The sequence below is a fragment of the Arvicola amphibius genome, chromosome 7 (assembly GCF_903992535.2).
Source record: "Arvicola amphibius chromosome 7, mArvAmp1.2, whole genome shotgun sequence".
NCBI lineage: Eukaryota > Metazoa > Chordata > Mammalia > Rodentia > Cricetidae > Arvicola > Arvicola amphibius.
In genome coordinates, this window is record NC_052053.1 from 49,983,425 (window position 1) to 49,996,943 (window position 13,519).

The 13,519-nt window shown below is 48.6% G+C and overlaps 1 protein-coding gene across 3 annotated transcripts in view; it reads left to right on the forward strand.

Annotated features, from left to right (window-relative positions):
* Window positions 1–13,519, forward strand: part of Nup214 (nucleoporin 214) — an 83,622-nt gene that overhangs the window by 56,704 nt on the left and 13,399 nt on the right. For 2 of the 3 annotated variants that reach the window (XM_038336347.2, XM_038336349.2), the window contains 3 exons: window positions 1,553–3,325; window positions 6,460–6,530; window positions 12,899–13,055. In XM_038336347.2, the coding sequence (XP_038192275.1) occupies window positions 1,553–3,325; window positions 6,460–6,530; window positions 12,899–13,055 (2,001 nt within the window). The remainder of the gene's footprint in view (window positions 1–1,552; window positions 3,326–6,459; window positions 6,531–12,898; window positions 13,056–13,519) is intronic. The other variant, XM_038336348.2, reaches the window with a different exon arrangement.

The following is a 13,519-nucleotide window of genomic DNA, read 5'->3' on the forward strand; positions in this document are numbered from 1 at the left end:
ATGGGGTCTGGTGCCCTCTTCTGGCCTGCAGACATACACACAGACAGAATACTGAGAATACTGTATACATAATTAATAAATCTTTAAAAAAAAAAAAAAAGAGGCCTGGGAGGTGGAACACGGCGCTGAAACGCATGCGAGGCATAAACGAGAGGGCACCTTCAGTCCTGAGCCATGCTTTAATGGTCTGCCTACTTCATTCAGGGTTCTGGGCTGTGCATGGGATAAATAGTCTTCAGTTTTTCACTCCACCGCACACCTCCCCCGCTTTTGTGTTGGGAATAGAACCTAATACTTCGTATTTAACAAATCTTTTTTAAAATTTTATTATGAAACATGGTGTTACTGTTGCTTAGTCTGGCCTCACGCTCCTGGAAATGAGTGATCTTTCCTACCTTACCCTCCTCTGAGTACCTGAGACCATATACCACTGTGCCCAACTAACAGATTGCCCTGTGCTTTCTGTGTGGCACTCAAGCACTGGAGTTTCCTAGTCAGAAGGATATCTCCTAATATCCAGATGGGGCCAGGGCATTGAAGGTACAGCAAACACTCTAATTCTGGTCTGGGTGTGGCTCTAACATTTTCAAGCTTTGCCTGCTTTGATGTAGCTCACCTTTTCCCACCCCACCCCCGTGTGTTCATGTGTGTGAAGCAAGCATGCATGTGTAGAGGTCAGAGGATGACCTGAGGTCTCAGTTCTGCCTTCCACCTTGTTTGCCATTCCATATGACCTGCCAGCTAACCCATGTTCCACGGATTAGCCTGTCTCCAATTTCCCTCTTGTTTTAGGGGACCCTGGGTGAATGCTATCTTTCTGGCTTTATGTGGGTATTGGGAAGTCTGGCTTGGGTCCTCATACTGTGGCTCAGGCATGCCCACCCAGCCTTCTCCCCAGTCCTGCCCACTCTCACTTGCTAGAGTAAAAGTCAGCTCAGAGGTATGAAAGCTTGGAGAACAAAGCCGTTGTCCAGATCATAGGAAATGAAAGTCTGGACAAGATGTGATTGTGACCCTGTATCAACTCTGAATCAGTACCATGGTAGATAACAATACAAAGCCATAAGCAACGTCACCAGTAGTAAAATGCCTGTCTCAGCAAAACCCCAGTAAAAAAACGTAATTGTAGTAAAAATTATCATTCTTTGTCCTTAAACAGTGACGAGCTTCCAGTTCGGGTCTGTCATTGACTGTCATGATTATCCATAGATAGCTGATGTGCAGGGTGGGAGGGAAGCCATTACCTGACACACTTTTGAGAGTACATAGATAGCTGCTTCTCTGCTCCTCTGGGGATAATTTGTTCACTTTGTATATCCTAGGTGCCATATGTTTGTTGGGATTTAGTGGTCAGAAAAGACTCTTCATTCCCTCTCATCTAGAGCTGTCTCAGTCAGGGCTAATGCTCCTATAGAGAGTAGTCCTTCCATGCTTTCCAGGGAACTCTGCCGTCAGAGCCGGGAGAGATTGCCGTAGAAGTGCAATCAGTGGAGATCTGATAAGTCACATTTTGCTAAATCCAACCCTTTTCCTGGTTTCTTTTTCTTTCTAGGGGCAGCACCCCCAACTAAAGACTCAAATCAGTTTGAGGCATTCTCATTTGGCGGGGGAAGCAAACCTTTCTGTGAGACCATTCCTGGAAGCTCACCCCCTCCTGCAGGAGCCACACTGTCACCCAGCACCTATGTGACGGCTGCCTCCCTGGGAGATTCTGCTCCGCCCAGCAGCAGACCTGCAGCTCCTGCTGCAATTACTGTGTCCACTGCCCCTAGCAAATTGGAAACTCCAGCGTCCAAGCTGGGAGAGCTCCTGTTCCCCAGCTCCCTAGCTGGAGAGACACTAGGGAGCTTTTCAGGACTGCGTGTTGGCCAAGCTGAGGACTCTGCAAAGCCGGTCAGTAAGGCCTCATCCGTGAGCCTCGCTGGAGTCCCGCCAGCCAAGCCCTCGGGGTTTAGCTTTCCCAGCACCTCAGTGTTAGGGAAGCCTGTGGAGGCCTCTGTGACGTCCTCTGTGACTCCTGCCCCAGCAGCACCAGCCTCGTCTCTGAGCGCAAGCACTAGCAGTTCCTCGTCAGCAGTCTTTGGTGCTCTGCCTCTCACCAGTGCCGGACCTTCTGGCCTCATCAGTTTTGGTGGGGCATCTCTGGCTGGTAGCAAAACCAGTTTCTCATTTGGAAACCAGCAGACTAGTACAGCGCCATCAGCTGCCCCCACATTGACCTCAGTTGCCTCAGTTCCAGCATCTTTCCCCACCTTGTCATTCGGTGGCCTCCTGAGTTCAACATCAGCTTCTTCCCCGCCTGTATCCTCTGGTAAGAACACAGAGGAGGCCATACCATCCGCTGTGACCGAGAAGTCAGGCCACAGTGAAGTCTCAGCATCAACACCCTCCCTTCCAGTTCAGCCACAGTCAATCCAGCCTCCCCAGGCTTCTCTGCAAACGCCTGACCCTGTCAAAAAAGAACCTGTTCTTGTGCAGACCACAGACAGCAGCTCCACCCCGCCAGCATCTGCCAGTCTTGTGGCATCTACAGAGGCCAGTCCAGTAGCCCCAGGGGGCCCTGACAGCAAGACAGAGGCTGTGTCTCCTGCTTCCACCTTTGCAGGGCCTGGGCAGGCTGCTATTGTAGCAACTGCTCTCACAGAGGCAGGCTCAGCAGTCATTGAAGCCTCGGGTACTCCTGCCACCTCCAGCACAGCCTCCACAGCCTCCAGCAGTGCCCCAGCTTCTGCCACGGAGACAGCTGTCTTTGGGACTGCCACTTCTGGCTCCTCGGTCTTCACACAGCCAGCTGCTGCCAGTTCTAGCTCAGCATTCAGCCAGCTCTCCAGTAACACAGCCACTGCTCCCTCTGCCACCCCCGTGTTTGGGCAGGTGCCAGCCAGCAGCACAGCCACTGCCACACCCCAGGCCAGCAGCTCAGGATTTGGCAGCCCTGCGTTTGGTGCTGCAGCTCCTGCAGTCTTTGGACAGACAACATTTGGGCAGGCCCCAGCCTTTGGGCAAGCAACAAGCAGCCCTGCGAGTGGCTTCTCTTTCAGCCAGCCTGGGTTCAGCTCTGTACCTGTTTTTGGCCAGTCTGTCTCCTCTACTCCCACATCCACCAGTGCAAATGTCTTTGGAGCCGCTTCGAGTGCCAGCAGCCCTGGGTCCTTCTCATTTGGACAGGCTTCCACCAACACAGGAGGGACACTGTTTGGCCAAAACAACCCTCCTGCTTTTGGTCAGAGCCCTAGCTTTGGGCAGGGAGTCTCTGTGTTTGGTGGCACCTCAGCCACAACCTCTGCAGCAGCACCTTCAGGGTTTAGCTTTTGTCAAGCCTCAGGTAAGAATATCGCAGAACATTCTCACTTTGTCCTCTTCTGTGCTGTTTTACATTTAAAACAAGCCTCCACTATTTTTGTGATTAAAGTTGAGGAGCTGGGTGTTGAGAGCATGCCTATAATCCCAACTCTTAGAGGGCAGAAGCAGAAGGATCCAGAGTTCAAGGTCAGCCTTGGCCACGTAGTACATCCAGAGCCATCCCAGGCTACATGAAATCGTGAAATCCTGCGTCAGAAACACAAGAGCAAATAAAACATGTAAAAGGAAGAAAGAGCAAAGAAACAAAAACTGATATCCAAGTGAAGGAGAACACTTAGTGTTCTGGTCGCCAGGACTTGCTTTGTCCTGATTGGCTGTCCCTGTGGCACAGGGCTGCTCAGCTCTTGTTCCTCATCAAGCTCTCCTTTGCCGGCTGTAACCAACTGCGCAGGTTAAAAAAGTACATCTCTTTGTTTAAGACCACAGCGAATAATTAAAACTTGGAGGGCACTTTAGAGGCCCAGCCTTGTCATACTCGGGCAGCCTGGCCTCACTGTAGAGGCGCTGGAGAGTAGGGAGGGACCTTCCGTGTAGGCCGCTGTTCTGTGGGTAATTGTCTGGTTATTTTTGTTTTTTTGAGACAGCCCTAACTGTCCTGGAATTCACTCTGTAGGCCGAGCTGGCCTCTACCTTTTGCCTTCTGAGTGCTGAAATTAAAGGCCTGCACCATCACTGCCCAGCTTCTGTGGGTAATTTTAATTTCTTTTGATGCCATCTTTCTTATGGGAAGTGGACATACTGCCGTTTGTGTAGCGGTTAAACACGCAGAGACACACATTTTATACCGTTTTTGAAGAGAAAACTGGATTCTTCACTCTGCTGTATCCAGTCTTAGTGTCTGATTTCACTTCTAAAAGTAGCCAGTATACGTCATAATGTGGAGATCTGTTCCAAGTTTGGCTTTCTGGTGGTCCTCTTATGAAAGATAATTTTAATGGGCAGTGGTGCATGCCTTTAATCCTGGTACTCAGGAGGCAGAGGCAAGAGGATCTCTGAGTTTGGGGGGAGGGGAGAAGAAGCAATTATTTAGCAATTAGACTTCAGTAGAAACAACAGATCAATGATTTCTTGATAGGCAAAACGCAAATAATTTCGATTCATTTGGTGATAATTTATTTGAAATGACTTGTAACTTGTTAAAAGGAAATTTTTCCTTCTTTCGATGAGTATTAAATTCTTATTTTAAAACAAACTCTAAAGACACAGTGGAAAGAAAAGCACAGCTCTAAGCCCCCAGATGCCCTGAGTCTATGCAAAACAAGTGCCACATCTGGGTGATAAATATGTGATGGCTTAGACCCAAGAATGGGCAGGGAGAAGGCCTAAGGAGAGCAAAATTCTAATGCTGCCTGTGCTGAGCAGCAAAGACAGGACTCAAAAGTCTGTGCGAGCCTCGGCAAACCCGCTCACCAAATTTGGACCCTCCACAGGGTCTCGTTGAAACATCGAGTGCTGGATGCAAAGTCCCTGGAGCTGCCACCTCCTCTCCCTGTGACAGCCCCGCCTCGCTCGAGATAATCTGTGGACATGTGGGGGGGGGGGTATTCCCAGTGTTAGGCTAGTCACAGCACGTCCTTTTTTTTTTTTTTTTTTTGTTTTTTTGTTTTTTTGTTTTTTCGAGACAGGGTTTCTCTGCGGCTTTAGAGCCTTCCTGGAGCTAGCTCTTGTAGACCAGGCTGGTCTCGAACTCAGCTGGTCTCGAACTCACAGAGATCCGCCTGCCTCTGCCTCCCGAGTGCTGGGATTAAAGGCGTGCGCCACCACCGCCCGGCAGATATTTATTTATTTATTTATTTATTTATTTATTTATTTATTTATTTATTTATTTATTTATTTGGTATGCAATATTCTCTGTCTGTGTGTATGCCTGCATGCCAGAAGAGGGCACCAGACCCCATTAGAGATGGTTGTGAGCCACCATGTGGTTGCTGGGAATCGAACTCAGGACCTTTGGAAGAGCAGGCAATGCTCTTAACCTCTGAGCCATCTCTCCAGCCCCACAGCACGTCCTGAAGGAGACTGGTGCAGCCTCAGATTTTTGTATCTGAGGGTATCCTCAAGGATCTAGAACTGACCCCATATGAATACCGATTAACTACTGTATTTACATAGACTTTTCTCCATTTCCTCAGTGGGAAAACAATTTTTAAAATAATCATTATATATTCATTCACATTTTCATGGGTGTGTGTATAATGCATTTTGATCAGAATCACGCACACCCATCCCCTGTTTTATCTGCTCCTGCTCCCTTCTTCTCAATACACCCCTCTGCTTTCCTTTCTTTCTTTCTTTTTTTTGAATGACTGACAAGTTTGATGGTCTGATTATTGTGCTTTCATGACATGGTCATAACAGCTTGCCCATAGCCACCCTTCTAAAGAAAGATAACTCCCCTCACAGTAGCCATTAACCACCAGCAGCTCTTCAGCTAGGAGTAGTCTTCCGTGTCCCCCTCCTTCCTGGAGTGCTGATGCTGCGAAGCCATGGGCAGAATAGCTTTAGCATGTCAGACAACAACTTCACCGCGTTCCTTCCTGTCGCTCTGCTCTTCAGTCCGTCTCCCCCCACGGTGTTCTCAGGGAGAGCCCTTAGTCCAGTTTAGAGTTGAGCTCTCAGCCGTCGCTTAGTCTCACATAGTTATGATTTGCAGAGAGCTTCTCTGCCCAACACTGAGAGCAGCACAAACCTGTGGGTGTAAGTGCGAACATTTGGAGGGCAAACCCGTCGTGTCCGCTTAGCTTCCCGCCTCCTGCCGCTCCCTTCTCAGCCTGGGCTTCTGACCGACTGTGGACTGTCCGCAGTGCCAGAATGAGCACCCTCATGCTGAGTGTGCCTCAAATCCAAGAGAGAAGTTACTGGTTACTCCCATAACAGTCAGCCACTGTTGCAGAAATAGGCACATCCTTTCTGGCCGGCCAGTATTGTCACATGCAGGGAAAGAGCACCGCCGGAGCAGACCAGTGATAGCCTCAATCCCCAGCAGCATCCATAAACTTCTGAAGGCCCTGCATGTTTTGTTTTTTGTTTTGGGTTTCATTTTTATGTTAAAAAAAAGTTTTATCCAAATTAAACTTTTGGCTTTATGTCTTACAGGCTTTGGGTCTAGTAATACTGGTTCTGTGTTTGGTCAAGCAGCCAGTACTGGTGGATCAGTCTTTGGCCAGGTAAGTGTGTGTGGTTGTTCTGTTTGTATCAGGATCTATCCAGTCTCCCTCAACATGATAGATTCAATTCACTCTCATGGTCCAGGCTAGCAAAGAACCACATAGAGTTCTCTCTCTTTTTTTAACCCCCATTCTTTCCATACAAGACTTCTCTGTGTAGCCCCAGCTGTCCTGGAACTCACTCTGTACTATAGGCCAAGCTGGCCTTGAACTCAGCTCCGCCTGCCTTTGCCTCCCAAATGATGGGATTAGAGGTGTGCACTACCACACCTGGCTCCACATCTAGTTTTTTTTTTTTTTTTTTTTTTTAAAAAAAAAAAAGATTTATTTATTTACTATGTATACAGTATTCTGCCCGCACATCTGCCTACAGGCCAGAAGAGGGCACCAGATCTCATTACAGATGGTTGTGAGCCACCACGTGGGTGCTGGGAATAGAACCTTTGGAAGAGCAGACTCTTAACTACTGAACCATCTCTCCAGCCCCCACACTAGTTTTAAACTCAGTTCTTTGGTGCCTTTAGGGTGCAGAAGACCCCACTGCAGATGAAAGAGAATCACCAGTATCTGTTAGGTCTGCTACCTGTTCTCTTAGGTCACGGTTGACTAAAGCCAACTGTTGACCTTGCTTTGTTTATAGTTATTAAGCTAAGGATGGTTTTACTTCTTTATTTATTCATTTATTTTTATAGAGACAGAGTATAGGACCTCGCTCATGTTAGACAAGTATTCTACCACTGAGCTACATCTCCATTCCCCTGTCCCCCCACCTTTTTAATTTAGTTTTTATTGTGAAATCAGGTCTAAGTTGCCCAACTTGCCATTCTTCTGCCTCAGCTTACTAAGTAGCTAGAAATTGAGGTCTGTGCCACCAAATCTGGCATTTTGTTCTCATGGTTGTTTTTGGTTGTTGAATGGTTGTTTAGGAAGCAGACTGTAGCAGAGACCACAGTGTGTGACCCTGTGTGAGCTGTCTGCGCTCCTAAGCCTCCTGTGGGCCTGAGCTATGTATGGCACTTGAGCCGTGCACAGTTTGGGGTTCTTTTTTGAAATAATTCATATAATCAGGTTGACTACTCCGTAGTTAAAGGCTGTTTCTGTCCCCATTTAAAGGGACAGTGGGGCCTAGAGAGACTAAGTAAGTGTACTGTTAGCCCCACAGCTGCTCCCACAGCAGCCTGCCCAGGGCCTTCAGACAGAGTGGGCAGTGCTGGGTGTGGTGGGTGTCTTCTCATCCTCAGGAGCTTTGTGGACTATCTTTTTGCCCTTGGGAGATGCTCCTCCCTCGTTAGTGGTCTGCTTAGAAGAGAGAAGTGCTCTCTGCTAATAAAACCTAGCAAACACAGTGGGAAGTACTTTATAAAATATGGAAAACGTATTTTTAATGGTTTGTTTCTTTTTATTTTATCTGCATTGGTGTTTTGCCTGGATGTGTGCCTGGAACTGGAGTTACAGGCTGTTGTGAGCTGCCATGTGGGCACTGGGAATTGAACCCAGTTCCTCTGGAAGAGCAGCCATTGCTCTTAAGCTCTGAGCCATCTTGCCAGCCCTTGAAAGCTCTGTCTTTAAAAGCACTACCAAAAGCCAAGGTGGGAAGGTGAGGTCCTAGAAAAGGCAGATGGAACTCAGAAGCCAGGCACCATGAGCACATTCATTGAGAAACCAGGGTGTTTGTAGTCAGTAGCACCAGCACCCATGGTAAATGATGAGAAGCCAGTGGCCAGAAAGCAAGGTGTGTTTACAGAGTGGAGAGTTAGAAGGGACCTGCCCCAGACCCAGGGGCTTGGCCTGTGCGAGTGGCCTGATGTTCCAGTGTGGCAAGAAGAGCACAGCTAGTGTAGCTCACTGTGTGCCTCAAGTTATTCCTGCGGACATAGCCCACAGCCAGATCAGTTACAAGGAAGCCAGGGGCTCTGAACAAGAGCAGAATATCAGAAGTACATTTACAGACACTTCTAGACTGTTAGACAACTGTGTTTTACATGTTTAGAAATGTAAAGGAGAAACTTGAAAATTCCAGTGTAGATGGAACAGCGGGCTGTGTCCTGCCACCCAGCTCCTGGCTAGTTTACACCAGAAATAACAACACACAAACTGTATTCATTTAAATACTGCTTGGCCCATTAGCTTCAGCCTCTTATTGGTTAATCCTCACATCTTGATTAACCCATTTCTATTAATGTGTGTAGCACCACAAGGTGGTAGCTTACCAGAAAAAATCTTAACCTGCATTCTTCTCGGAGAGGACTGCCTCATTGCCTTCCTCCCAGCATTCTGTTCTGTTTACTCCGCCTACCTAATTTTCTGTCCTATCAAAGGGCCAAGGCAGTTTCTTTATTAACCAGTAAAAGTAACACATAGACAGATGGCCCTCCTCCATCATTCCAGTAAAGAATGGGAAATTATAAGAAGTGTTGTAGCAACTTTACAAGAACCAAATAGAGTTCCTATTAAAAAAATGTACTAATCGACACCTGAGGGTGGGTGTATTCAACAGGAAAGCAGCAGTATGTAGGGTGCTCAGAGCTTTGCAACCACTCTGCTCTCCCGCACCAGCACCAAAGCAGCTGTGAGCAATCTGAAGAGATAGCAAGCTATGGGCTGGAGAGGCTGCTTCACATTTAGGAGCACTGGCTGCTCTTGCAGAGGACCTAAATTTGGTTCCCAGAACAAAAACAGTAAGTGGGGCTTAACTTCTGAGCTGTTTAATTGGCTGACCCTTGAACTAGAAATTAGGGAACAGTTGGAGATCAAAAGCATAGAAAAGAGCTGGCTGGTGGTGGCACACTCCTTTAATCCCAGCTCTCAGGAAGCACAGGCAGGCAGGTCTTTGTGAGTTCAAGACCAGCCTGATCTACAGAGTGAGTTCAGGGCAGTCAGGACTATACAGAGAGACTGTCTCAATAAAATTAAAACAGAAAAATGATGGAAGGCCCTGGAAATAGTGATCCTCTAAGGGAAACCTAACACATTCGTGCACTGAGAGACACTGAGGGAAGAGAATGTATTGGCAATGTTTAAAACGACAGAAATTTTCAAGCCCAGTAAACAAAAGTAACCCAAAGAATAAACTATCCAGCTGATGCCTAGCTAAGAGCGTGAGAGGTGAACACAGAGCAAGCACAGTCAAGATGAAGAGCTGCAGGGAAAGGACCCTTTGGTCTGCGGATGGGGGTTGACTGGAGGGTGAGGGCTGCCAGAAGAGGGCGTGCGTCTCCCTGCACGCTCCTGGTCCAGCTAGAGCCTAGGGATGAATGAACCAAGAGCTTTGGAAGTCAATGAAAATGCTGAGCAATTTCACATCCAGCAGATCTGAAGGAAACACAAGGGATATTTTTCAAGAAGAAAAAATTGACCTTAACAAAATACAGCTTTAATCTTACGGTAAAACATGTCATGAGGTGGGGAGATTGTAGTCTGTGTAACCTGTGGAGTGACTGTATTCAGATGTGTAAAGAATGCCTACAAAGACCAAGATGGCTGTCAGAGGCCTGCTCCCAAGTACCAGGTGAGGGCTCAGAGAAGCTGCAGGCTCATGCTTGGCCAGTAGTTCTTATAGCCTTGGGAAGCCATCTGGTTTTAATAGAGCTGAAAAGGTACAGCCTCTGATGGCCCTGCAGGTCTGCTGAGTGTGTAACCAAGAGAAATAAGTGAGGCCCATTGTCCAGCTCATAGCCATGCATCTGGAATAGGAAGCAGCCCAGCTCTCAGAAGATGAATGGACAAGTTAGTGCCATGCCCTTTAGCAGAAAGAGACAGTAGCAAAATATAATGTGCTGCTCCTAACACAAAGTGGCGGGCTACAGAGAACTGGGGGCTCCAGGCAAGTACTGTGGGTCAGGAGTACATGAAAGAGGGGACTTGCCGAAGACTGAGGAGTAGCTGCTGGTGGTGGCATAAATGGCCAGCGAACATGAGGAAAGACAAAATGTACATTAAACGTTGGGGAAATTGAAGTCCAGCAGTCGGGCAGCACTGCTACGTTCAGACTAAGACGTTGTGGAGAACATGGAGAGATGCAGGCCTTTGTACACTGCTGCTGGTTCTGTGTGTTGTACAGCTATTGTGAAATGTAGCTTAGGCCTCCCCTAAAAACTAGCAGTGCTTCTGTCGCATGACCCAGCAGTTTTGACTCCAGGGATACAACCAAAGGAATTGACTAAAGGAACTCAAGCAGGTGCGTATGCCAGTGTTGGTTGTGGACGAAGCACCCGTGTATTTGTCCATCACTGGACAGATGAACAGAGAAAGGATGTGGAACGTGCATCAGTGGGATGTTATTCAGCTGCACAAAGAAATGAAGTTATGATTCTTGCTGCACATGAACAGCATGGGCAAAGCAAAACAAGCCAGCTGCGGTAGGATGATTCTAGACGGCTCTACTTGTAGTAAATGCCTTCAGTGTGTGAACTCATCAAACCAGGTTGAAACTGACAAGGGCTAGAGCTGTGCTTCTCAGCCTTCCTATGCTGCGACCCTTTAATACGGTTCCTCATGGTATGATGATCCCAACCATAAAATCATTTTGTTGCTACTTAATAATTGCAATTGTGTTACTGTTATGAATTGTAAACGTCTGTGTTTTCCGGTGGTCTTAAGCGACCCCTGTGAAAGGATTGTTTGACTCCCAGGTTGAGGACCAGTGAGGTAGAGGGAGACAGAATGGGAAGCTGTGGTTTAACAGAGTTTCAGCAACAGATGCTGAGTTCAGGGGATACTAGCGACGGTGGTTGTGCTACTCTGGGTTTGATTACTCAGCCCCTCTAGGGCTCCGTCACTGTTGGCCTTCTAGTGTGAGGTTCAGTACACAAGGAAAAGTGCCAGGTGAGCTGTACCCAGCACTGGGAGGTGAGGCAGCCTGGGCTACACAGAGAGAAGAAAAACATGCACACGTGAGAGAAAGACACAAAGCAGTGTGAGCAGACCCTACAACCATGTATAATGCAGCGAGTCAGCCAATGAGGCTCTAGGTACGGAACTGGAGACAGACTTTATCCGCATGCCCCAGAGTTCGTGGGATAATACTGACAACAGTGGCATGGAATCTCAGCAGGGGCACGATTGTTTAACAAGCAGTCATGGTCGGCCCGAGGCAGAGCTTGGCCGTGGACTTTAATTACACTTGCTTCTGTTAGGGACAGTTGCCCACTCATTCTGTGGGTGGCCAGCTCAGGTGTGCTGAGAATACTGGATTGTCCAGGGCAGAATGTCCATATATAACGGTTTCTGTGGTTTCTGTGTTCCAGCCTGATAATGTGGCAGTTAGGGACACCCCATGCACCGGACCCTGAGTTGTCATGGTCCTGTCCTTGCAGAGGCCGTCACTGGCTATCCACTATTACATTTTTAAAGAAGCTTAAGTGTAGGGATGGTCCAGTAACTGAGTGTGGGTCTGTGTGGGGCTACAGGGGGGAGCGCTTGGAGGCTAGCCGGGGGCCAGACCCCTTCGTGTGTAGCAGAGTGAAGGGTGAGCCCACGCTGTGCAGAGACCTCTGGTGCTCAGGAGGTGCTGGGGAGCCATTTCTGAGTGGGGCTTGTGTTTCAGGTACAATTCTTTAAAAAAAAAAGGGGGGGGGTGGGAACCACTTCACAAATGTGTGTGCCATTCTTAAACAGGGGTCACGCTAGTCTCGGCATGTGGCCCTATCCTTCCTCTGTACGGCTGCCCTTCCCTGGCCTGTCTTATCATTATTGGCCAAGGAGATCAGCTTTACTAACTGAGCAGCCGCAAGCCGGTCTCCCTAAAAGGGTCAGTTTATGCACAGAAATTGAGTGCCTGGTGCTTGGTGCCGCTCTGGGTCAGCATGCCCCGAGGTGGCAGAGTCCTCCTGAGTGCCTGGATGGAGTTGAGCGGTGGTCATCATCTCAGCTGTGCGGCTAATTTAGGTTTCTCTGCAGCACCGGGCAAGTCGTGGTGAATTAAAAGTACACAAATGGATAGAAATGCCTGTGAGTCACTTTACCACTGCTGATGACTTCAGCTAACACTGGAGGAATCTGAACACATGCTGGCTTCCCTCCCCTCCCCTCCCCTACCCCCTCCCCTCTCAAACCTGGTATTTGGTAGATCTGTGGTGCTTGATCTTCCTGCCCCCAGTGTTGAGTCAGACAGTGCAGGCTGCATGGCAGACAGTGTTGAGCACCGAGTTCCTCTAAATACAGTAACCCAGGAATGTCAGCTCTGCAGGATGTCTTCCGGAATCAGCCTCTCTGGGGGCTCTTGGAGAGTCCCTCCCAGACCTGATGAGAGTGCTCTTGCTTTTCTGCCTGCACCAGCTGTGTGCTCCCCTGCCAGGATGTGGCGTGCACTTTTACCATGATCTCTCATCTTTTCTTGCTTCCCGTCCCCCTCCCCATGTGTTTCTTAGCAGTCATCCACTTCCAGTGGTAGTGTGTTTGGGTCTGGAAATGCCGCGAGAGGGGGCGGTTTCTTCAGTGGCCTTGGAGGAAAACCCAGCCAGGACGCTGCCAACAAGAACCCGTTCAGCTCGGCCAGTGGGGGTTTTGGATCCACAGCCACCCCAAGTAAGTTGAGTTTTCCCAGTCCCTCGGTCCTCTGATGCCATTGTCATCCTGTGGTATCATCAAAGCTACAGGAACAAATACAAAAGGGGACAAAGCTAGAGAGGGGCTTTGAACTCTGCCCACATTGCTCAGCCTTGGTTTTTAGATTTACTTTAGTGAGGCGTTCTCTGCAGTCGTGAAAAGACAGCAGAGATGCAGAGGGAGACGAGTGTGATGGGCTGCTTCTCCCTTCTCCCAAGGCACCGCTTGCTCTGTCTCATAGTACTGAGACAGTGTAAAGCAGTGTGGGCAGACAGTAGCCACGAGCAGCCCCACACTGGCAGTGCTTCTGCTTGCCTGGCTCTCTGACTCTGACGGGCACTGGCAGTTGGCTTGAGCCTGCCTCTACCTAGCACTGTCTTCTCTGTGAGGTCTTCACATTCTGCATTGATCTGCCTGTCCTAGTTGGAAGTTGGGGTGGTGTG